This window comes from Haliotis rubra, unplaced genomic scaffold (genome assembly GCF_003918875.1).
Source record: "Haliotis rubra isolate DU_JTF1 unplaced genomic scaffold, ASM391887v1 Scf505, whole genome shotgun sequence".
NCBI lineage: Eukaryota > Metazoa > Mollusca > Gastropoda > Lepetellida > Haliotidae > Haliotis > Haliotis rubra.
In genome coordinates, this window is record NW_025767197.1 from 345468 (window position 1) to 369936 (window position 24469).

Consider the following 24469-nt stretch of genomic DNA (forward strand, 5'->3'; position numbering starts at 1 on the left):
TTATACCAATAGTCTGGTACCTTCATATATACAAGTCTCATAAATGATTTTGAAGGAAATGTCCCCCAAAATAATATATTGTCTGGTATTCAAAATGCAATAAGAAATTCGAGAAATAATTTATTCAGTGCAACATTTGAATGAAAAATGAAATATTCATAGTTCCTAGGCACTGCCCCAATAGCAAAACAGTGACGTGCTTGTTCTAGGCACAAAATAACACTATCATATTTTCTCACCCACACAAATAATTAAGAGGGTGCAAAATGTACACCTTCCACTCTATCTACAAAGGTTTTCTTTCCAAGTGTCATGGCACATCTCTGAATCCTGAATAGTTCTTAACAGAAATGTAATTAGCATTGAGAAAAGCACGAATTTAAAGTAACAATACTATGAACTATATAAAAATATATTGCACAGAGGAAACAGATTTATATGTATTTTACATGGACAGCCAAACTCTGTTAACAATAGCATAACTTGGTGCAGCCCTATTGACGAGTAGACAAAAGGGTAATAGTGTATGTAATACTCCCATTCAAGGAGAATAAGTATCTGCAATTCATTTCCCAGCATTATATACAGGACAAGGTATATCATATGTTAGGTGTAGTTAATATTATTCATAATAATCTGGTGACCCTGAAACACAATGCCTGGGTAAAACCAACATGGAAAACAAAATGTAAAACAAAATATTTTGAATGGGGAAAAACATACTGTAAAAGAAAATATTCTTGTCATTCTACAGAATGCAAACATGTGATGAAACCCTCAAACATGGCAGATGTTGTCAAAAACAATAAAAAAACAAAACATCTGATCTTTTTCTGAAAAAAAGGTAATGCGAAAAGGAGGTTATTTTCTTTGCTTTTCATATGTGTAACATCAAGATTCCACGGAAAGCAAACATTGGATAAATACTCCAATGTGTCAGATGATATAACATGAAACATGAAAAAATATTTGTCCTCCATAAGTGACTTATTTCAAATCTATGTACAAACGGGAGGTTATTCTCATTCCATCTCCAATGTGTAATGCAGTATTCAAAAGTGAGTGAGTGAGTATGGTTTAACTCCCTTCTACTTGCATGTTGGGAATTGAACCCTGGCCTACAGCATGATGAGCGAACACTTTAACCTCTCGGCTACACCACTGCCTAGTAGTGGTGGTCCGATTAATTGAAATAATCAAAGATTGGTCGCAGTGACTAAACGACCAAGCAATCGATCATATTTTCTCATAAGCGAACATAAAAATTCTGGAACACTTTTTGCATTAACAATATTTTTCACAAGGTTGGTTTTGTCAGTTACATTTCATGAGCACTACAAGCTCGTTCCAAGTCATGATTGAATTTATCCCAAAGACCCCCAAAAATTTATGTTCCTTACATACTATTCATCCTTTCACGATGTGAAATTTGCCAAAAAAAACCACCCCAAAGAACCACATGTTTTTTCTTTATGTTTTTGTGCATTAACAAAAATAGCCAGGAAAAATTCATAAATGACGCTTACTAATTATTTTTGATGATTGATCGGCTGTAATTAAGCAATCATCAATTATGAGATTTTAACCAATTCCCAACACTACTGCCTAGTCATGGCCCAATCTAACATGCATGGTAATATATACGTTTTTAATGTACAAAAATGAAATGTTTTGTATTCCCTATCTGCCAGAAAGAATCTTTCACCAACAACTCTGAAGACCAAGACAAATAAATAGTCCAGCCACTCAGAAATTAATACACATGTGGGAGTAACTAATCACTATGGCTGACTGTTTCAATCAGGTTCAATGAATTAGAACAGTGATCGAAATAACGGCCTGCCCGAGGCTGGCAGCTTTCGTGTCGGGCTGGTTAAAAAAAATCTCCACCAGCCTGATTGTCTGGCCTATATTTTTGAATACCTCCCTTTTGGAAGCTTTGTGTGAATAACACACGAGAAGATATATTTGGGGCGTGTATCGCTCTAAACTTTCGCTATTAATTTTTTTCCAGAAAATATATCATTTTAACGATGTAAACGATGTAAAGTGGAAAATTGCAAGTTTAACAGGCTCTTTTCAAATGAGTCAAGAAATCACTACCAGTATCTAAACCTGACCCACACAGCATCCAAATCTGTGGTAGATCAGTCCAGGAGTGTGACGCAGTCTGCGAAATAGTTTCAAATTTTGCTAGCCAGTCGGGCTAGCTATGCCTGAAATTTACTAGCCCACAAAATAACATTTTATCATGCCATAATCTTGCATGATTTATAACTTAATAATTCGGAGAGAGTGATATATTTACAAAATGACCCAATGAAAATTCACTAGCCAGTCGGGCCAGTGACTGTGGAGATTTACTGGTCCGACTGGATTTTTACTAGCCACGGGCTAGCGGGCCAGTGGCTATTTCACACACTGGTGTGACAAAGAGAAAATTCACAAAGGAATAAATAATGTCATCATTAACCCAATGCCATACAAGATCTGTCATAAGACAACGAACTGGTGGGAAGCTGTGTATCAACCACTGATTCTACACTTGGCTGTTTACATACTGCCATGGTACAAAGCAGCGAACGTCATATGTACAATCAAACAGTGTTGTGTTGAAATTGATTGGACCTACGCAATGCTTTGAGTTATCTGACGTTCAACACAATGGCAAAATGCTGACTAGATAAGGAATATGTAGGGACCAAGCCATTAGTCTGACAGGAACAAATTTAGCAAACCAAAGTTCAACACAACAATGTTTGACTGTACTGAATTTTCGAGATGTCATGGAACAAATGGACCATGATCTTACTTATAATGATATCAAAACAATACACTTCAAGAGTAAACAAGAAATAAGTCCAAATAAGTCAAGGATAGTCAAGGATAAAACAGGTACTGTAGCTCAACTTCATTGGATGACGTAATGATTTGACAAGGTTCTGTTACCCAACTGCTATAATTCTCAAATTCTTTCTGAATTACAAATCTACTCGGTTGTTTCCCACTTTGTTGAAACAATGCACAGGCATACAATTATATTTAGTTTCCACATAAACCATTTTTAACTTTACAAAATTTAATTACACATTTATACAGAATACAAACATATATTTAGTTTGTTAGTGCCACTTTCAGCAAACATACAGTTATAAATAATCAAGTCTGGGCCAGACAATCCAGTGATTGACATGTTCAAATTGGAAACATTTCAAGACATCCAGCACATATACATATAAAACATGAAGGCATTACAAGACATCCTATCATATCATTGCCGTCTAAGTCTAACTGATGTCGTCTGAAGACTATAGACACGGTGGAGACATCAATGGGACTATTCACATTAATTCATTAATTCATTTTAGGTAAGAGTTTGGCATTTGTACTAATATGACACATTAATTTCATTACTGACATCATCCAATGTATTATAAAGATGACAGCCATTTTGAAATATGAAATTTCATACTTATAACTTGGAGCATACAGTTAATGATATGATAATGATATGAACATTAGTTTTACAAAAATTATTAATAACTTCATTGTTAGCATGTTGAATGACAGTCAGATGAAACCCATTAAGAAAGCTCACACTGACAATGACAATGTGAAGTATTGTTCACAAAACAAATCACCATAAATGATATGTACATTTTCAGCTCCTGACATTTCAATATGTAAACAAAGACGCAGATGATGACAGTGCACATGCATGGAAAAATCAACTAATACCACCACCATTACCCTGATCATAGACACGAAGATACCACGGTGTTGTCTCGTAACGAATATGATGCAGTTCAAGTACCATTACCAACAACCGCCCCCGTGTTGTAGCGGTTAGAGCGTCCGCCCGGAGAGCGGAAGGTCGCAGGTTCAATCCCCGACCGCGTCATACCAAAAGATGTTAAAATATGGTACTTGTTGGTCCCTGCATGACGCTAGGCATTAATGGGTACAACAAGGACTGGTCGGCTCAGAGTCAGTATAATGTGTCTGAGTGGGGTATTCATGCTTCACTGTGGCATGGTATCTCAGTGGGCTAGCACTATAAAACCAGCTTAAGTCTGGACTAGTACAAGCACCCGCACATACACATACACACGCATGCACGTCGTCATATGAGCGAAATATTCTCAAGCACGACGTTAAACCCAATTTCACCTCACCATTACCAACAGCAACATTTACTCAAAGGCATAATTAAATGTTTTTATTCTTAATTTTCCTTGCTATCACAAAATATGTGCACGAACCCCATACTTTTTTTCAGTTTTACAATAAGATGAAATCATCTACACATAAATATACATGTATCTTCTAGTAAATTAGGGAAAATTATGTATGACTTTGGACAGTCTTGACAGTTATTCTTCCATGATAAATGGTAGCTCTGAAACAAACTTAGAAAGTCTGTTTGTTCAGACAACTGATACCATTATTTATTACAAAAAGCTTTATTTTCTATTATTAATTCTTTAAGTAATTATACTACTTTACTTTTATGACGATATTCTTATCTTTCCATGATACATAAGATTGATTCTCAGAATACATGCATGTCAAGTGTATAGAATTAGTATAATACTCCAGCTACAGGATAGCTTTGTAGTCACAAATGGCAGGGTTGTCCAAGTCAAGGGGAGATAACTCTCATTCGTTTCAATTCGTGCCAGGTGTGCCATTTGTAATTGAAATGATGTATTCCTCAATCACCAGTCTGTAAATGACTGATTATAACTGTGCATCACTGATATGTTGTGTAGCTTTGATGAAGGCCTCACTGACAAGAAGGCAAGTACATTAATAGAGCTATCTCAAAACAAGATGGCGGAAGTTTAGACATTTACAATTTTTGTGAAACAAGGGGGAAGCGGGTGGTATTGACGAACCTAGGAACACAATCAGGGAGAACCGAGAGTCAAACCCACAAGCATAGGATTCTGGTGAGTTAAGGAGACAACTCTGCAGAAAATTGCATCACCTTAGATAACTTGACTACGTGTGGCCCCCTTGTGAGCAAAGGAGTGAAAGACACAGGCATCTTACAGCACTAGCTTCAAAGTGTAAAATGCAACCACTGCCCAAATAATACCAAAAGATAAATACAGCAGGTGATAGAGTTTGTGAGAATTACATGGCACCATAAGTGCACTGAACTGTAATAATTTACCCCACAGATAAAAGTTTCCTTTTTCAAACAAAATGTTTGAAGCACCTTTGTCTTTGTCAAATAGACAAAACTGACCTCTCAGCCTTGGGATCGCCATTTTGGGGTAAGGAATCTGGCAAAGTGTAACAAATTTGGTTTTAGTACAATAATTATAAGCATCCTCCAGTTGTATGTTTTGGGCAAGTTTTTGCACAAATCTCAATTTATTACATGTACAAACTAGGGCTGGCTATTGATATAGATAAAAAAGATTGATGATCCTATTGATTGATTATCAGAAGTAACTTTGGGCAAACTGTCTGAAAGAAAGGCCAGACCAATTTTATTTCTTATTTTACGGATCTGCCAGTCGTATCTTTTCAAGAATAAGAAAATTTGTTTTTAGTTTTCCCCGCTCAAAAAATTTAATCCTAAAGTATTTATTGGCCAGAAATGTAAACTTACAAGACAATTATTTATAGATTGTATTTTCCCCCATACACACTTCATAAATTGCCAAAAGTAAAATACTCTTAGCATTAAAAAGGAATACTACTTTGACAGGTGATTTTATTTTTATTAATTTCCCCTCCTGCCTTTACTTTTTCTGAGGACAAGAATCCGTAAAACAAGAAAAAAAATTGATCTGGGTCAGTGTGAGAAAATAAACACTGTATTTCTACACATTTGTTTATGCTTGATATTAGTGTGGACACAATTTTCATATTGATAATCATAATAATCATTCCCATCGACAATATTTCTGATTTTCAATCTTTCAGCCAGCCCTAGTATAAACATTAAGTGATGCCATCATATATACTGTTTTTGGTATAAGTAGGAATAAGCGTGATATGCATATATTCATTTAAACAATAAACGGTACAACAAATATTAACGCGATAACAATAGCCATTACTGGAGATATTCTCATAGCAAAGTAACAGGCTCTTGGCTCAAGACTTATCAGAATTGTTTTGAGATCCATTGACTTTGGAAAAACTGTTTTCAGGTCGATTACTCTTAACAATTGTGTTGTGGTCCTCTAATTTCAGCATGATTGTGTTATGGTCCCGTAATATATTTCAGAATGATAGTGTTGTGTTCCCATAATTTCAGAATGATTGTATTCTGGTTAAATGACTCAGGACAATTGGTTTGAGTTCCAATGACAAGGTGAAGTATACTACCCATCAAAAGTTTAGACTCACTAGTGTAAATGTAGCCACTTACTTCAGTCAACTGTTCTGAACTAAATTTTAAAAACTAATCCATACAGTTTGAATGTATTGTTTATACATGAGCTGATGTATTGTAAAACAAATTCATGACGTTGAAAAGTTAATTGTCATGTGTTCAATAAATGATGAAACTCGGTGAAAAATGGCGATTTTTTAATCAAAACTTTACACCAAAACGCAGCTGTTCACATGCACAATATTTGCACATGCTTTTCAGCAATTTGATGCATGATCCTCGTGCAATTAATCTGCATAAGGTTTGCAGATGTTTCCCCCAAGTTAGTGGAGAAATTCATCTTCGTTGTAACCATATGTACATTCATAACATATAGTGATTGATTTAAGCGAGTCTAAACTTTTGATGGGTAGTATAGTTTTCAGGTCCATTACTTACCGGTTAAATGTTGTGGTCTCATGAATTTGGAATTATTGTGTTGTAATCTCTTTCAGAACAATTGTTCTGAGTTCCGATGACTTGGTACATTACTCAAAATGATGGTATTGTGGTCTCATAATTTCAGAATGACTGTGTTAGTTCTCATAACTCAGACTTTTGATTGTACTATGGTTGTAATTTCAGAATGATTATGTTGTGGTCCCGTAATTTCATAATGACTTTGTTGTGGTCCCGTAATTTTGGAATGACTGTGTTGTGCTCCCGTAATTTTGGAATGATTGTGTTGTGGTCCCGTAATTTTGGAATGACTGTGTTGTGCTCCCGTAATTTTGGAATGATTGTGTTGTGCTCCCGTAATTTTGGAATGATTGTGTTGTGCTCCCGTAATTTCAGAATGACTGTGTTGTGGTCCCGTAATTTCTGAATGACTGTGTTCTGCTCCCGTAATTTGGGAATGATTGTGTTGTCCTGTATTTTCAGAAAAACTGTGTTGTGGTCCCGTAATTTCAGAAAAATTGTGTTCTGCTCCCGTAATTTTGGAATGATTGTGTTGTCCTGTATTTTTAGAGGTTCTGAGGTTTCCACACTCAACTTTGTTTATGGTCCTCCAAGCCAACATTCTGCAGTACAGCTTTGTTACCAGCCTGATTCAAAAGGGATGAAGCTAAAAGCTGTGATCAAATTACTCTCACAAGCACAAGCCATTCTGCTCAAAGTAAGGGATGGGATATACTGGGAATGATGTCAAAAGTGGCATCACTGACATAACATAACAATAGTAACTAGGTCCATATCAATTATGAATTATGAAATTTGAATGAAATATTTGAGAATGTGGAGTACCAGGATTTTTTGTATGGCTGAATAATTTCCTCTCCAAACACATTTAAATATATGTAGCATTAAGATAAAAACATAGATATGTTTATGAACTATGGCACAGATGAATCTCTCTAGTATGTCACAGTTTACACATATAAACAGTCAGTATCTCCAAAGTAAATGCTTCACTCTCAGACATGGGCAAACTGCTCAGCAGCCTTTGTAATACTTATACTACTCAAAGAACTTAAGGACATTTATTTTCACATTACTATAGTTACTTGCAATGATAGATTAACTGTAGTACTGTAAGAATCAGGAGGACCTTAACTTCATATGTGTAGAATATATCAAGTCAGTGATTTAACTGATTGGTTGCTGTCTGCTTTGGAATGTAGGCGGAAAGAGCAAGGTGTATGAGGACAGTATTTGAAAGAAATGTCAAAGTTATTACTGAATAGCTACTTGTCACCTAACACTTTAAAATATTAGTCGACTTGTTAGAATTTGTAGAATGTGTAGGCTGTCATGCTATAGACTCACGTAAATGTTCACTGGATATATTCCTCATAAAATAACTTCTCATTTAAATATAAAACTATCTCTGCTCTCACACTAAAGTTGATCTACATCTCTCTGTATATGACGACATGAATGTTATTTCATAACTTCAATGATATATAAAGATAAACAAAGGACAAATTAACTCCCTCTCATTCTCTAAATAGATATTTCAATGTTCAAACATTCATTGCTAATAAGTGTTCCATGCATAAAGCATTTAATCGGTTTTGGAGTTATATGTTCAAAAGGAACTTATTATAATGAAGATATTGCCACCAGAATCTTGATTCTGAATAAAAAGACTAATGAAGAAATTATTAATTTGTCATGGAGTGACCATAATGTTCCAACAGGTTATTACAGCCTGAATGTGAAAAACGTGACGTTTTAGTGAGGACGGCCAGCAAACACAGTCGTTTGAAAAAGTGTCCAACACTTCAACAGAGCAGAGACATAATTCTACAAAATGCTAAACAAGTTTCAGGGCAGAGTCCGTTTGGTGTAAAGGTAGTAGAGGTATGGTGGGGGACCTGAGCGGACCTGACAAGTCTGTGTGTACATCAAGCACAGCTGGAATTTCTGTATACGGTAGATGACAGTTTGGTCTGGAGAGTGGAGGGTAGTACTGTCTGTATACTATATACGCTATTAACAGTCCCTCCAGCGAACCCACAGTTACATCTGAAATAAAAACACAGGTACAATACTTATCATTGTTAACAGATATAGTGATGAGTGAGTGAGTTTAGTTATATGCCGCACTGAGCAATATTCCAGCTATATGGCGGCGGTCAGTAAATAATCATGTCTGGACCAGACAATCCAATGATCAACAGCATGAGCATCAATCTACGCATTGGGAACCGATGACATGTGTCAACCAAGTCAGCGAGCCTGACCACCCGATCCTGTTAGTCACCTCTTACGACAAGCATGGGCTACTGAAGATCAATTCTAACCTGGATCTTCACGGGTGGTTAATAATTATAAGAATTGTCATAAGAGTAAAGCCAAAGCCTCAAATATTTATCAGCAACCTGTAAATCTTTATCAAAGTGTTTTAAGTTTTGAAATTTGACAATAAGTAATGACAAATGGGAAACTAATGTGAGTACAAGACCTAAATGCAAGAGTTATAACTCAGTAGATAAGCTGATTTTTACTCCAGTACATTATGAGAAGTGAGGTTTTTCCACCATGGCAAATTGAAGAGCCAGATACTGATTGGTGGTACATGTACTAATATCTTGACAACTAGTTATGTATAGTTGACAGTGAAGTAGACTTCTGTTAAATCCTAAAGATTAGATTTGTGGTGACAGCCAAAATACAGGATTTAAAGCAATGGAGTAGTTAAATTAGTTATGGGCTAACAAATCCACTCAAAATGTACAACGATACACACAGTTATTTTCATCTTATTACCAAGTACTAAATGGTTAAAAGTATCTAAAGAACATAAACTACAAATTATGTGCATGTTGAGATGCGGCTTACCCTGCCAGTGGTGGTGGTAGTCCGCGGTGCGGGACACGGCAATGAGAGTAGCCCACAGCAGGGGGATCACCACACAACACAGCTTCAGCCCGTTCCCACGTCCCTTACTGCTGAACACATGGAACTTCCCTGCCACGTACAGCGAGATGAAGGCAAGGCAAGCGAAGGCAACTGGAATGTACAGATGAACACGAGTGAGTGAGTGAGTTATCAAGATTCAGTTTTAAGGCCAGACCAATTTTATTTCTTGTTTTACAGATTTTTGTCCTCAGAAAACCTAAAGGCAGGAGGGAAAAAATAATATCACCAGTCAAAGCAAAAACCCACATGTGTTTTTTTCAAAGGCATTTTCAAGTTCACACTTGCTGAGGTGCTCAAAGCACTGATTTCTAACACAAATATTGTTAGATAATTCAATCTAAAGTCACTGAGAACAGATACCAGTATTTTAATGTCCGAGAAACTGCCCTGCATAGTCAAAGTCTTGGTCCCGTGTATCTTTATATTAGGATTTTATTTTTCGAGCAGAGAAACATTTTCTACATTTTTTTCTCATTCTTGAAAAAATACGACAGGCGGGTCCGTAAAACAAGAAATAAAATTGGTCTGGCCTTAAGTTAAATTAAAAGGTGATGTTTGGTAAATAAATCAATAAACTAAATACATGTTATAATATGTAATATGAGAAAGTGAGTTGTGGGTAGTATCACCTTCAATAACATTTCAATGTGCCCTTTTCAAACTTTCTCCATTGGGTATACTGTTTAGCATCAAACATATATATAAGATGCAGCTCTCCATATTTACGCTGTTGAATTCTCATCGCTTAAGATCAACATAATCTGATGAACATGGGTTTGTTAGTTGTTTGCTGAACACCAATTCTAACCTGGATCTTCCCGGATTTGACAAAAAAGGGAAAAGAGTGTAGCACCATCTTTAGTGGTATTTCAGAGTGTCTCTTTTCTGTAGGATTTCATGGGGTGTATTAGTGTAAAAAAACTAAAGACACAAAAGGTGAGTCACAATGTGTGTATCCAAAATCAGTCCTGAGGGTCAAAGTTTTCTTGTAAAAGATTCACACAAAATAATGCTTATAGAAAATGTTGACAGTAATTGTGCACAAATCTTTTGGGGTGTCTAGATTGCTAAAAACTTTCCTACAGATGGACAATCACTAATTGCTTTCCTACCACACACCACACAAAAGGCTCTTCTGAACTTTACATCGTAACACAGGTGAGCTATGGACCTACATGACGAGTGACCGCTGGGGAAGCTCTTCCTGCCCTCGATGATGGTGTCCATGTTCCCAGTACATGCCATGTCTTCTCTGACCGCCCCATCAGGGAAACACCGGTCAATGTAGTCCGGACGTGGCCTGGAAATTACATTCTTTGATGTCATCACATGTACAAAGGTATCTTGAAAATAACTGGATCTCTGACAACCTCTCTAGCAACTAGCATCTACTATCTACAATGATTACAGGTTTGGCATATTTCAGGTTGAAGCAAAATAACACTCTATTGTTTCAAAATGAAAAAGAATTAACTATTTTTTGGTTCACTGAAGTTCAGGACTCTCTTTCAGTACATCAAGTTGATAGTTCAATGGACACAAAACCCAGGATCAATTCACTGACAAGGGTGAAGTAACATGATGATGTCATCATGTTATTATGTCATAATGTTATCTTGAAATCTGTGGAACTTGGGCACTTCGAAATCACTGAAAAAAAATATTGTCATCTAGGCAATCAGCAAGACGCAAAAGTCAGAATGCTGAGAGAGAATTGCTTAGATAATTTGATATGAGTCAATACCTTCCAACGCCAAGTTTTACTAAATTCGTCAAGGACCCTGTGAGAAATATGGACAGGAAAACAGCTGGAACAGAACAGAAAACAGTTACTGTTAAACTGACAAAAGTTTAATACAGGACATGAATGGTACATCATAATTCTACAAGAAACACGCAAAGCGTGTCATCATGTACTATACAAAGAAGACAAATAGATAGAAAGTGAATTTCCAAGTTTCTATTTTATAAAAGTTATTTCAGTGTCATCTGATTCTGAAAGTTTGTGGATTTGTTTAATTTTAACAAATACTGGAGTACTGTATATTTGATGAGCAATATGATGCAGCAAAGTAGTGATACAACATGTATCATGATACAAAGGTCATGATCTTAGGCTATGATATAAGCATGTTCAGGTCAAAAATTCAATCCAGGTTTCAAATGAAAAAAATACCCCACAAACCTTGGGTTCTTAACCCATGACCTACAGTACATCGCCATCAACAACATCAACTTCAACCTTGATATCCCGTCCAACAACCCTTTGCTCTAATCATTTAGTAGTGAACTAGAAATGCTAATTAGTTTTCATTTTGCCATACATGTACATGACTGAAAACATTATTTGCGTTGTCAATACAAAAATAGTAAGGATTTTAGCAAGTGTAGATACAGATATTTGTATCGATACAGAAAAACATACATCGTGTCCAATAAAAATTGCAGACTGAGTATTTACCCAAGTTCATACTCAGTAAATACTAAGTCTGAATTCAGATTACCTTAGCAAATTTATATTGTCAATTATACACAGGAGATGAGTGTCATGTAAGCCCTTCAATGATGATTGTCATCTTGTCTGAAATGCCTGTCTGCCTGGGAACTATAATACACTTTACCTAGGAGGCCTTGAACCAAGTCTTCAGCGCTTCTCCTCACCAGGTAAAATAAGCCCATCACTACCACAGGTGTTGCCAACACTGTCAACTGAAGAGAGAAATTCATGGTTCTTTCAGACATATGGTTGTCGATAGTGGCTGTTACATATATATGCAGCCTTTGAAATTCACGTCTGTTAGCTGAGACTACTTAACTGTGCTGAGGACAGGTAGACTCTGATTACTGGATGCGTTATTCAGTCTCGATGTTTCACTATTGCTACAAATTAGTCCTTGGTGTCCAGGGGCGGATACAGCTTTTTGAGAAAATGGGGGTGCACACTATTGTGAAAAGTGTGTGTGTGTGCGTGCGTGCTTGCACACACTTCATTTTCCCCCCAGTTTCAATGGTCATTTAATAAACTTTCAGGACAAAAGGGGGGGTGCTCCCCCCTGCACCCCCCCGTCTGGATCCGCCTATGGTGTCCCTTCAGTGATGAACACCAGGCAGGGAAACAACAAGTGTCTTATCATGGTAACCACCGACCTTCTGGTTTATAGGGACACTCGTTACAAAATGTTCTTGAAAGAAGCGGTTCCCAATACTGCAGCAATGTAACTTGACACATTGAGAGTGTGTGATCACTGATGATGGGACATCAGGAAGGGAGAGCAGCAGCAGCACCCACACGGGATACTTGGAGCCATTTCTGACCAGACACTCCCACTGGTGTGTGGTCCTGTTTGTTCATGAATTGCCTTTGTTCACCCAGCAGTGAATGGGTACCCGTTGGGATAAGTCATATGACTATTAATCTTCTAGCACCTCACAGGCAGCTTGGGTTATCTGGGGTGGGGTAATAATGTGTTAGTGCTGCGAGCACACACAAGTGCGTGGAAACAGGCGCTGTATAGATAGCCATTATCATTATTACTGTAGGCTGTAACCAGGGCTCCAGATAAGGGTCGTATCGGCATATGTACGGATAAAAAATATGCAAGATACGGTAGGAAATAATTTAGAAAGCGTAGCAGATACGCACCACAGCAATGGTGTACGGTCTTAGAATCATTTACAGACGTATTTATCTGAAAAAGTATTGTTTTATTGTTTATTGACCTGTTTACACAAGAGTAGCAATGTTGTGGTGCATATATGAAACGAAACACAAGATTACTGATACGCCATTACTTTCCATTCAGTACTCTAAATGTACTCTTAAGGTTTTCCAGTACTCTGATATTGAATAAATAAGGAGTACGTACTCCTGATCATGAAAAATTATCTGGAGCCCTGTGTAAGACATTCAGGCAAAAAGCAATACTAATTTCAAACATTACAATACCCATAACAGATATCCTGGGTAGTAGCTGGGTGTTTTGGGGTATCTGTACAACCACATCTCTTCTGGCTGAATCTTCCTCTGGAACGGAACTGCATCATCAGTAATCCTAAAAGGAAAATATGTCACCATAAATACCTCAGTCAAAATTAAATTAAGTTTTCATACTCGCCATGTCACTTCCATACACAATTTTATTGTCTTTAAGTACAAGATGATGAGTGAGTGACACCAGAAAAGACCCAAACACAACCAATGACCTAAACACAACCAATGAACCAAACACGGCTAAGGACAACCAAAGACCCAAACACAACCAAAGACCTAAACACAACCAATGAACCAAACACAACCAATGAACCAAACACGGCTAAGGACAACAAAAGACCCAAACACAACCAAAGACCTAAACACAACCAATGAACCAAACACGGCTAAGGACAACAAAAGACCCAAACACAACCAAAGACCCAAACACAACCAATGACCTAAACACAACCAATGAACCAAACACGGCTAAGGAAAACAAAAGACCCAAACACAACCAATGACCTAAATACAACCAATGAACCAAACACGGCTAAGGCCAACAAAAGACCCAAACACAACCAAAGACCCAAACACAACCAAAGACCTAAACACAACCAATGAACCAAACACAACCAAAGACCTAAACACAACCAAAGACCCAAACACAACCAAAGACCCATACACAACCAATGACCTAAATACAACCAATGAACCAAACACGGCTAAGGACAACCAAAGACCCAAACACAACCAAAGACCCAAACATAACCAATGACCTAAATACAACCAATGAACCAAACACGGCTAAGGCCAACAAAAGACCCAAACACAACCAAAGACCCAAACACAACCAAAGACCTAAACACAACCAATGAACCAAACACAACCAAAGACCTAAACACAACCAAAGACCCAAACACAACCAAAGACCCAAACACAACCAAAGACCTAAACACAACCAATGAACCAAACACGGTTAAGGACAACAAAAGACCCAAACACAACCAAAGACCCAAACATAACCAATGACCTAAACACAACCAATGAACCAAACACGGCTAAGGACAACAAAAGACCCAAACACAACAAAAGACCCAAACACAACCAATGACCTAAACACAACCAATGAACCAAACACGGCTAAGGCCAACAAAAGACCCAAACACAACCAATGACCTAAATACAAATAATGAACCAAACACGGCTAAGGCCAACAAAAGACCCAAACACAACCAAAGACCTAAACACAACCAATGAACCAAACACGGCTAAGGACAACAAAAGACCCAAACACAACAAAAGACCCAAACACAACCAATGACCTAAACACAACCAATGAACCAAACACGGCTAAGGACAACCAAAGACCCAAACACAACCAAAGACCCAAACACAACCAATGACCCAAACACAACCAAAGACCCAAACACAACCAAAGACCCAAACACAACCAAAGACCTAAACACAACCAATGAACCAAACACGGCTAAGGACAACAAAAGACCCAAACACAACCAAAGACCCAAACACAACCAATGACCAAAACACAACCAGCCATGCTTATTTGTGGACAGCTGAGTCGTGGTTCATATTGTTATTATGACAAAGAACCTGTTTGATAACACTCTGAGACATTCTGATAAAACCAAATCAATATATCAACCCCTGGCCTAAAACGTTTCTTGAAATTAAGCAAAACCCAGGTAGCAGATTTTTGGAAACATCGAAAACAATCAGCAACAATACCACCAAGACTGTACTGAATCTCATGCAACTGTATGGTGTGGTGGTTCTTCAATAGCATCATTTGCTGTCTTTATTGACTTAACTTCAACTGCTGACATGTTCCACATTGCTAATGATGTATCGGTATATTGTTTGTGCCAATGTGCAGTGAATATGATACAACATCATACTCCCAAGTCAATTGTTTGCTCGGCATTCTAGAAGTTGGTGAGTCAGAAATGAAACATAAAACTTATGGATGACAACTTCTTGTTTATTGCGTCGCATATTATTATAGAGGCAAGAGATGCTCACATTTCTCGCATCATATTCATGATTACAGCTTTTAATGACAGCTGTTTCATGGAATTATCATAATGTCAATTACAGCTGGTGTCATAACACATCTATTGATGCAATAGTCAGAGAGTATTTCAATGATTAACTTATGTAAATGTTTTCTGGAGGCTGCACTAATTATCACTAACAGCTAGTGGTGGGAATCGGTTGGAATTTCATAATCGATTATCGGTTACTATCGGATTGTCCCATCCGATCAATGATTGATTGTATAATCGGCTACACTGATTAAGAATTAAATATTTTTTACAACTTGTGCAATTCCCAGGTAAACATTTGAACTCTGTTACAATACTGCAATGCTGTATATTTGTCATTTTTTAAATTATGTGATAGTGTGAGCATTAAATGAAATATATCAGCTTTTGTGGTTGGTTTCTGTGAAAAACGTGACTTGAGGGTGCATCTACAAAAACCTAAAAACTCCTGAATATAATATGTTTCGTAAGTTTTAATTGTCATTTGAGGCAAGATTGTACAGAATCACAAACAACCCAAGTCTACACTGATCAACAAAAAAATGTGTACAAAAATAAATATTGACAGGCTACCAAGATATATACTACCCATCAAAAGTTTAGACTCACGTAAAACACTCACTAAAATAAAAAGAAGATGTAACCCAGAAAAATCTCTATGTTCATCAAATATCATCTTCTAAAATGCCAATCAAGCATCTCACTCACTATATGTTATGTAAATATATATGGTTACATCGAAGATGAATTTCTCCACTAACTTGGGGGAACCAACTGCAAACCTAATGCAGATGAATTGCATGAGGATCATGCATCAAATTGCTGAAAAACATGTGCAAGTATCATGCATGTTAACAGCTGCGTTTTGGTGTAAAGTTTTGTTAAGAATTGGCCAATTTTCACTGAGTTTCATCATTTATTGAACTCATGACAATAATCTTTTCAATGTTACGAATTTGTTTTACAATACATCAGTTCATGTGTAAAGAGTACCTCTAAACAGTATGGAATATTTTACAAAATCTAGTTTAGAACAGTTGACTGAAGTAAGTGGCTACATTTACACTATTGAGTCTAAACCTTTGATGGGTAGTGTAGAAAAGATGACCGTTCAATTCACTCTTTTACAGATTCTCCACAATCACAACAAATCCTCACAATTATTCCGAAAATTTGACCCACTTTTTACACTAATGTACCGTATATTACCGTAGATAAGCCAAATTTTGAGGACCCCAAAATAGCAGTCTGTAGAAGGGGGTCGGCTTATCTATGGTTTACACTTTCGTCAAACCTTTGTTCAGGGGGTAAGAAAACGACATCGTATCACTTATCATGAACAAACAGACAAGAGAAGATGACTTTTCCAGTAAGGACATCAAATTTGCAATTAAACATCACTAGACAAGATTATTTACCTTTTCAGTTCTAATTTGTTTTGCTAGGCATTGTCTTACAGATAACTTTTTGGGTCATTGAGTTATGTACTCGCTTGTGTTCATCTCAATTGGGTATCCTAATTTTCTTTTGAGTAACCAAATATATTGTACCCACCTCAATCAAACTCAATTGGGTGTTTTACCATTTTCCGGAAATTTGTATAAAAATAATAAAGTTTAAATGTTGGTTTATGTGTTTGCTATTCATATTTGATCTGTAATATGAGAAACAATGCGAAAGACTGCAAGCAGCCGAGTTCACATGTTTAAATAAAACATCTCAATATACCTCAGTTATTATATCTCACCACCAGTACGCAAGCTAAAATGTGACATTCATGTTTGTCGCATGTGAGATCAAACTTATTGAGTATTTTCAAAACTTCAAGTGTACTTGTACACAATAAATATTTGCGTAATTTACGGCGTAAGATTACGGTGTGTATATGTCTCGTATGTAAAGCCGGAAAGTAGCAATCAGCTGTGCACACGCTTCCTGGCGATCTAGTTAAAACATTACCCAATAATGTAACAGGATGAATTCTGACGAAGTGAACATCTAAAACTATTATTTTACCAAGAGAATTATGTCCTAGCATTGTGTAATTTTACTTACAGGTTTTGCTCTATAAATGTAAAATATGTATAATCAATACTAAGGTTATATGGACCCTCACGAACATGGTAAGCTGAAGTTGTACGCACATGGAATGAGGTGAAATACACATGCCAGTTTGTTGTGATCGCCAGCTGCAATAAATATGTCATTTTGGAAAACAAAATATATATGCGTATCCATTTTCTGTCAACTACACTTCATTTTGTGACTAAAGGGGATAGAAGTTATGATTATCGGTAGCTGCCAGTTATCTTGTGGTCTGAGCTGGGTATTCATTACTGTTTTGCAAGAATTATTAGCGACAATCGATTATGAAATTTTGCTATCGATTATCGCATTGGAAAAGGGTAATCGATTAATTATTGTGTATAATCGATCATTGGAACACCACTAGTAACAGCCATATGGATATTACACTGACTAACTTCAGTAAATAGTAGAACACCTGTGAAGCGAAATGATGATTTTTGCTCATTACAATGTCAATCCCCAATTGTTTAGATGCGGCAGTACTAGTAATTACAACAGCAGCATCTGCTACACTGTGTTAAGACCTTAAAGAAACCATAAGCTGGAATTACACAGTGTTTAACACCAAAGTGGACATTTTCATTGACAAAAACTCAATATTGTTTACAGTGAATGATGTTTAAAGGCACAATGTCACACATTTTGGACAATATTTTGGCCTATATTACATATATTGGGCCATATGCACTCACTTTAGCTTCCTATTGATGCAATAAACAACTTATTATCCCTTACAACTTGCCTGAAATCAAAAATTGAAACTTCGAGGTGAAAAGCTTCCAAACAGAGAACGCTTGCCTGATATGGAATATAAACAATTGCTCCGTACACCGAAAACTGTCGCACGCAGTGTTGTCGGTGTTTGCCGAACTGGTTTCAATCACAAGTTGTGCGTAGGATATTCGTAAAGAGCGCTCCATGATACAACTCTATGGGGTTTGCTTGAAATGATGTTCGGCTAGTAGAGGGAGCGAGAGTCAGTTTAATGCAATGTTGCATTAATTCATTCAAACTTTTTAATTTAATATAGTAATCTAAATATGTAATTTGTTTTGGAATAAATTATATGGTAGCTTCCCTGAGGGCTGATAGTTAGTATTATTAAGAGAAATGGATTATTTATTTTTAGAGAAGTGTGGTGTCATATAGTGCCTTTAATGTTGCTTTTAGCAATATTCCAGCAGTGACACAGTGAACAAAGGGACACAACTCTGTACAAAGCTTTCAACACAACCATCAACACTCTTCAGCAACTTCTGAACCATGTCACGGTGCACACGTATAAAAATATAAGACTCTTGTTAAAACCATCACACCGTGATCAGTGTGACAAGCTGTAGTAAGTTAAACCTGTCAAGGTGTGAACAGGTAACAACTGCTCCTGTCATGTCTCCAACTGACTCTGAGGTTCTCTGTTTGACAAATATATCTGCATGGTTTGCTGAAGACCAATTCTAACCTGGATCTTTATGGGTCCATCTCTATCTTACGGAGTAACCTATTAGAGGAAGATCTTTTTACAAAATTATGATCAAGCCCCTGTTTCAATGAATAAAAATAATAAAAATCAAAATAATGTGCCCTAAAACCCCTTTTCTTGCAGGCAAATGTCCAAAGAATAAACATCTTTGTACTTATGTACAGAAATTTACATTTGAGCACCGAGATTAAATAATTTCATTTCAAACAATGAAAAAATGATATTCTAATCTCAAACCAACATCTTAGGCATGAAAACAACTAGATTCAGTGTGCGAAATAGTCACAGGCCTACTAAAAATCCAGTCAGGCCAGTAAATCTCCAGTCACTGGCCTGACTGGCTAGTGACTTTTCATGTGGTCATTTCGTAAATATATCACTCTCTCTGACGTGTTAAGTTATAATACACTTTTAAATCATGCAAGTTTATTATTTCGACATTCAAATTTCGCACTATTCAGAGCTCCAGATAAGATTTAGCTCATATGGGTACTGTACCCACTGTATTTTTTGGGAGTGGGTATTATGAATGCTGAGTGGGTATTTCATTTTCCGTTACCCACTGCTTTCAAATATGTGCGTATTTCAGTCATTTTACTCACATAAGTATTATGTCATTGAGTAAGTTTACTAAGCAGGTATGTTCTGCCTTATGTCATACCTAATCAAAACCAAGTTGAATATAATGGAAATGATTTCATAAAAAATCACTCATCCTATACTGACAGTACAACACTAGTCCTATACTAACAGTACAACTTGATAGCAATCCATGTCTTTTTCATTGCGCAAGGGATATTTATAAATATATTCCGTACGCATTTGTTTTAAACTTTTTGCATATCTAACATTTTAAATGCGTAATTGGTACGCAACAATTATTTTTCAATGCGTAATTGGGAAATTTTCTATGCGTATTTTACCCGGATACGCAGCTTATCTGGGCCTCTGACTAGTGAATTATTTTGTGGGCTAGTGACTTTCAAGCGTAGCTAGCTCGACTGGCTAGCAAAATTTGGAAACTATTGCACACACTGACTGGATTCCGTGGTCAATGTTTTATATGTTGAACTGAAACACTCACCAGTACACAACAAACAAGGCCAGTCTCACAGAAAGTTCCACGAGAAACGATTGGTGTTTGTGTTTTATCATCTTCATCCTGAAAAATTAATTGTCAAAAATTAATTATTCCATTTTCATGTGCCGTTTTCACTACAAAACCTCCCATCTACCATAATATTGTTGACTAAAAGGAATAAGAGAATGAGTATGATTTTACGCCGTTTTAAGCAATATTCCAGCAATATCACGGCAGGGAACACCAGGAATGGGTTTTACACATTGTAACCATGTGGGGAATCAAACCCGGGTCTTTGGCATGACGAGCTAATGCCTTATCCATTAGGCTACCCCACCGCCCTGAAACACAGATGTGAATAATATAACTGTGTACATGTTACATATGGATATCATAATCAATTGTATTAATAGTGTTGCAACAAACCCAGTATGTGGTGAATTTAATACATGTCATTAATATCATGAATATTGGGTTATGATAAAAACAAGTCAGCTGTTGAAGTATTGTTGATTACATCATAAAACAATAACAAAATATACTCCGACATGTTTGGACCTTGTTGACAATGTTAACTAGTGATGACATTACTGTCAAACTGAATATAGAAGAGTGTTGGCTGTTATCCTATTGTTTGATCAAAATTCAGTTTTATGACTTCTCAATTAAATTAAATTCAAGTATCATCCAGTTTATGTTTCTAGCATGGATATAATTTATTTCACATATCTTGCTTTGACAAATAAGACTCCAATTCAACCTAAAAACTTTACTTTTAAATAAATTTAGGAGCATTTGATTCTTCTGGTCCAGAATAACAAACTGAATTCATAAAAGGATACGGTTCTATCAACCGATACACAAGTGAACCATAACAGCCCTAGCAAGTGAGTGAGTGAGTTTAGTTTTATGCTGCTTTTAGCAATATTCCAGCAATATCATGGCGGGGGACACCAAAAATGGGCTTCTCACATTCTACCCATGTGAGGAATCAAACGTGGGTCTTCGGCGTGACGAGCGACCACTTTAACCACTGGGCTACAACCATGCTTACTTACTCACTCCTGGTAGTATCAGTGAGACAACAAGGTACAGCTTGATGTGACACTCATTCCTGTATCATTACACAGTACCATTTAGAAAGTGAGTGAGTGATTTTAGTTTTACGCCACACTCAGCAATAATCCAGCTATATGGCGGTGGTCTGTAAATAATTGAGTGTGGACCAGACAATCCAGGGATCAACAGCATGAACATCAATCTACGCAATTGGGATACGATGACCATTTAGAAAGTGGTCAAATGTAACACACATTCTATTTGAGACAACACTTTCTCAGTAAAGTACACATTCTAGTACTTTCGGGTCTGAGTCCGATCAGAGTGAGGCACCTAAGGGACCGTTCATAATTTATGGCCAGGGGGTGATGATGATTTTTATGGAGAAGCATGTACAATGTGAATGACCCACCCCTAAAATTTATGTACAAAGTAAGTGGCCCCCCTGCATGTCATGTACAAAATCAATGATCCTCCCTCACCCTTCCAATGTTTTTAAGCATAATTTTTGAATACTTTTATGTACAAAATTGCTGACCCCCCCTACCTCCCTAGAACAAAATGAGTGGACCCCCTAAAATCATCAAACACACACACACACACACACACACACACACACACACACACACACACACACACATAAATTATTATCAGTCCTTAATAGCTACACCAAGTCAGAGATCTATCCCACTCAGCGGTACAAGATACAAGTAGATGCTATCAGCAAATTCCCTTCAGTGTGATTACATGCTATCTTTCTGATTACCTCTAAAGCTCAGTTACAGATATAATATAACATTTTGACCAATTATTATACACAAATTATGGTAAAATCATAATAACAGTAATACTGGTTACAGATAAATCAACTAGTAACCATAGTAACCGTAGTAACTAGGTTGGGATAATTTGACAAAATGAACCAAGCTTCCTGCATACATGCATACAGTAAGCTTTTTCCTGATAACCAGGTATTTTTAAATGGTTTATATCTTATCAACGTCTGACAAATTGTATCTGGAATATTAGATACATATTATATATTTCATAAATCTTATAGAGGAGGCCTGTTTATTATCTGCTAGCAACATAAACTGATGATACTTGGACTTTATTTAACTGAGAAGTCTGAAAATTGAACTTTTGATCATACAATAAGGTGATATACAACATACAGAAGATAACTATTGGGAACCTTTACAAACAATCACCAGGTGGTGAGATAAGGTGAAATGTGCGTTAATGTTGTCTTTAAGATTATTGTACTTGAAATAGCGATGTATGTGTGTGTATACTTGTGTCCGACTGCTGACTCAGTCAGTTTACAGGGATACCCCACACAGACACAGTATACAGTCACAGACACACCCAGTCCTTATCCTTGTAGCCATCACCAGTCAAAGAAAAAACAAGTGTCAACTGTCACCATAATTTGGTATGACACAGCCAGGAATTGCACCTCTAAAGCTCTGCTCACTAACAGAGACTCTGTCCACTAGACCATAAGGCTTTCTCAGTTTAACCTAGACTAGTTTAATGCTTAGTCTCTCATTATGTATAATTTTAATAGTAATAAAAAAAACACAAACATTTAAATTGAAAAGGAGCTCCAGTGACACTGGAGGTTTCCTGAACCCGTGGAAATTTAGACTTGATTCAGTTAATGATTTAGCAATGCAGGGAGGGCAAACTGAAATACATATTAAACTTCTAAAATGCCACTCAAAGACTTTTTAAGTAGGGAAAATGGTAAGACTTCAGCCCGTAAATTTTAACGATGAGGAAAAAAGTCTTTGAGTGGCATTTTTTAGAAGTTTAATATGTCTGTCAGTTTGTTCAGATACAATTAAAGAACATGTTAAAATTCAATCCTTATCAGATGAGAAATATATATTCAGGTGATATGATTTGACTAGAATGAAATTTAAAGGGGGATACGGGCGGAAGTCATTCTGGGACTTTGAGACATGTTTAACCAGGAAGGTCAATTCTCTAAAATCTTCCCTATGTTAAACAGAGGAATTATTTCACAACAGCAGTGCAACCTGAAAATATTTGACAGCAAATTGTGTCTGGGATATAACCCAACATTATTTACTTCTATCACATGATCTGTGAAATGATATGAAATCAAAAACAACATGTCTTAATATTAATACAGCGATAAAAGCATATGACAAGCGTGGTCCTGTGCTCAAAGCTCAAGTCACAAATTGGTGAAGTTAAGCAGCGTCGAGCTTGGAGTCCTTGGATGGGTGACCGTGTTTGGCAGCTTGACTCCTGAGAGTTTCTAGGACTAGAGTCCTGCCCCACAACGAAGCACATGTGACACATGTGGTCTCACCTTAGGCAAGTGAGTTTGTTCAAAATTGTCTCTGTTCACCCAGCAGGAAAATGGGTACCCGGTTGAAAAAGTCATATGACTATAACCTTCTAGCGCCTCACAGGCAGCTTGGGTTATCCGGGGTAATAATGTGCTGTGCCTTGATTGTTAGCGCTATGAGCATACCTAGTGTGGAGTTTGGCGCTATATAAATGGACACATTATTATTTATTATTATTATTATTATTATTAGAATTAGATCCTCTACAAATTCTTCCTCTAGCTAAACAAACTATATTACGTAGTTTAGTCAGCAATTAACTATTACAAAATAATAAATCCATTTAATTAAAATTAACGGTCTCGTCATGTGGAGTTGATGAACAGCTGTTCTGTCTACCGACAGGTAAGACATCACTCAGTTGGCCGGGAGTCAGCTGGTCGGTTCAGTGATCGAGACTGTTGGTCGAGATGTTACGCTAATAACTGAACATAACTTTGATTTAAATGGATTACTATTTTGTAGAATATGGGAAAACTGGACAAAAATAATTCCTACGCGTCTTCGATGCCGATTATGAATGAGAACTGCAATTTGAAGTATATTCTTCACTCCACGTTGATAGATTCATAAACCGGAAG

General features: G+C 36.8%; 1 protein-coding gene across 3 annotated transcripts; it reads right to left on the reverse strand.

The window, feature by feature from the left end:
* Window positions 1-4204: 4204 nt before the first annotated feature.
* LOC124292028 (phospholipid phosphatase 5-like) lies at window positions 4205-24469 on the reverse strand. 3 transcript variants are annotated; one of them, XM_046729101.1, is made up of 9 exons: window positions 24387-24469; window positions 20449-20526; window positions 13707-13812; window positions 12382-12469; window positions 11505-11568; window positions 10915-11060; window positions 9680-9850; window positions 8723-8863; window positions 4205-5291 (listed from the first exon to the last, which is right to left on the reverse strand). In XM_046729101.1, the coding sequence occupies exons 2-9, from the start codon at window positions 20523-20525 to the stop codon at window positions 5236-5238; spliced, it is 849 nt and encodes a 282-aa protein (XP_046585057.1). In that variant the 5' UTR covers window position 20526; window positions 24387-24469; the 3' UTR covers window positions 4205-5235. The 3 variants fall into 3 exon arrangements, with proteins under 3 accessions (XP_046585057.1, XP_046585058.1, XP_046585056.1); XM_046729102.1 differs by lacking the exon at window positions 4205-5291 and having other exon boundaries at window positions 7064-8863; window positions 10936-11060; XM_046729100.1 differs by lacking the exon at window positions 4205-5291 and having other exon boundaries at window positions 7064-8863.

Excerpts from the sequence above, each read along its gene's own strand:
- LOC124292028 (XM_046729100.1), bottom strand. The coding sequence starts at position 20,525 with ATGAAGATGATAAAACACAAACACCAATCGTTTCTCGTGGAACTTTCT. Across the intron at positions 12,470-13,706 it reads ACCCAGGATATCTGTTATGG|TTGACAGTGTTGGCAACACC; the intron begins GTATTGTAATGT and ends TTCTCTCTTCAG. Across the intron at positions 9,851-10,914 it reads TAGGTCCATAGCTCACCTGT|TTGCCTTCGCTTGCCTTGCC; the intron begins GTTACGATGTAA and ends TGTACATTCCAG.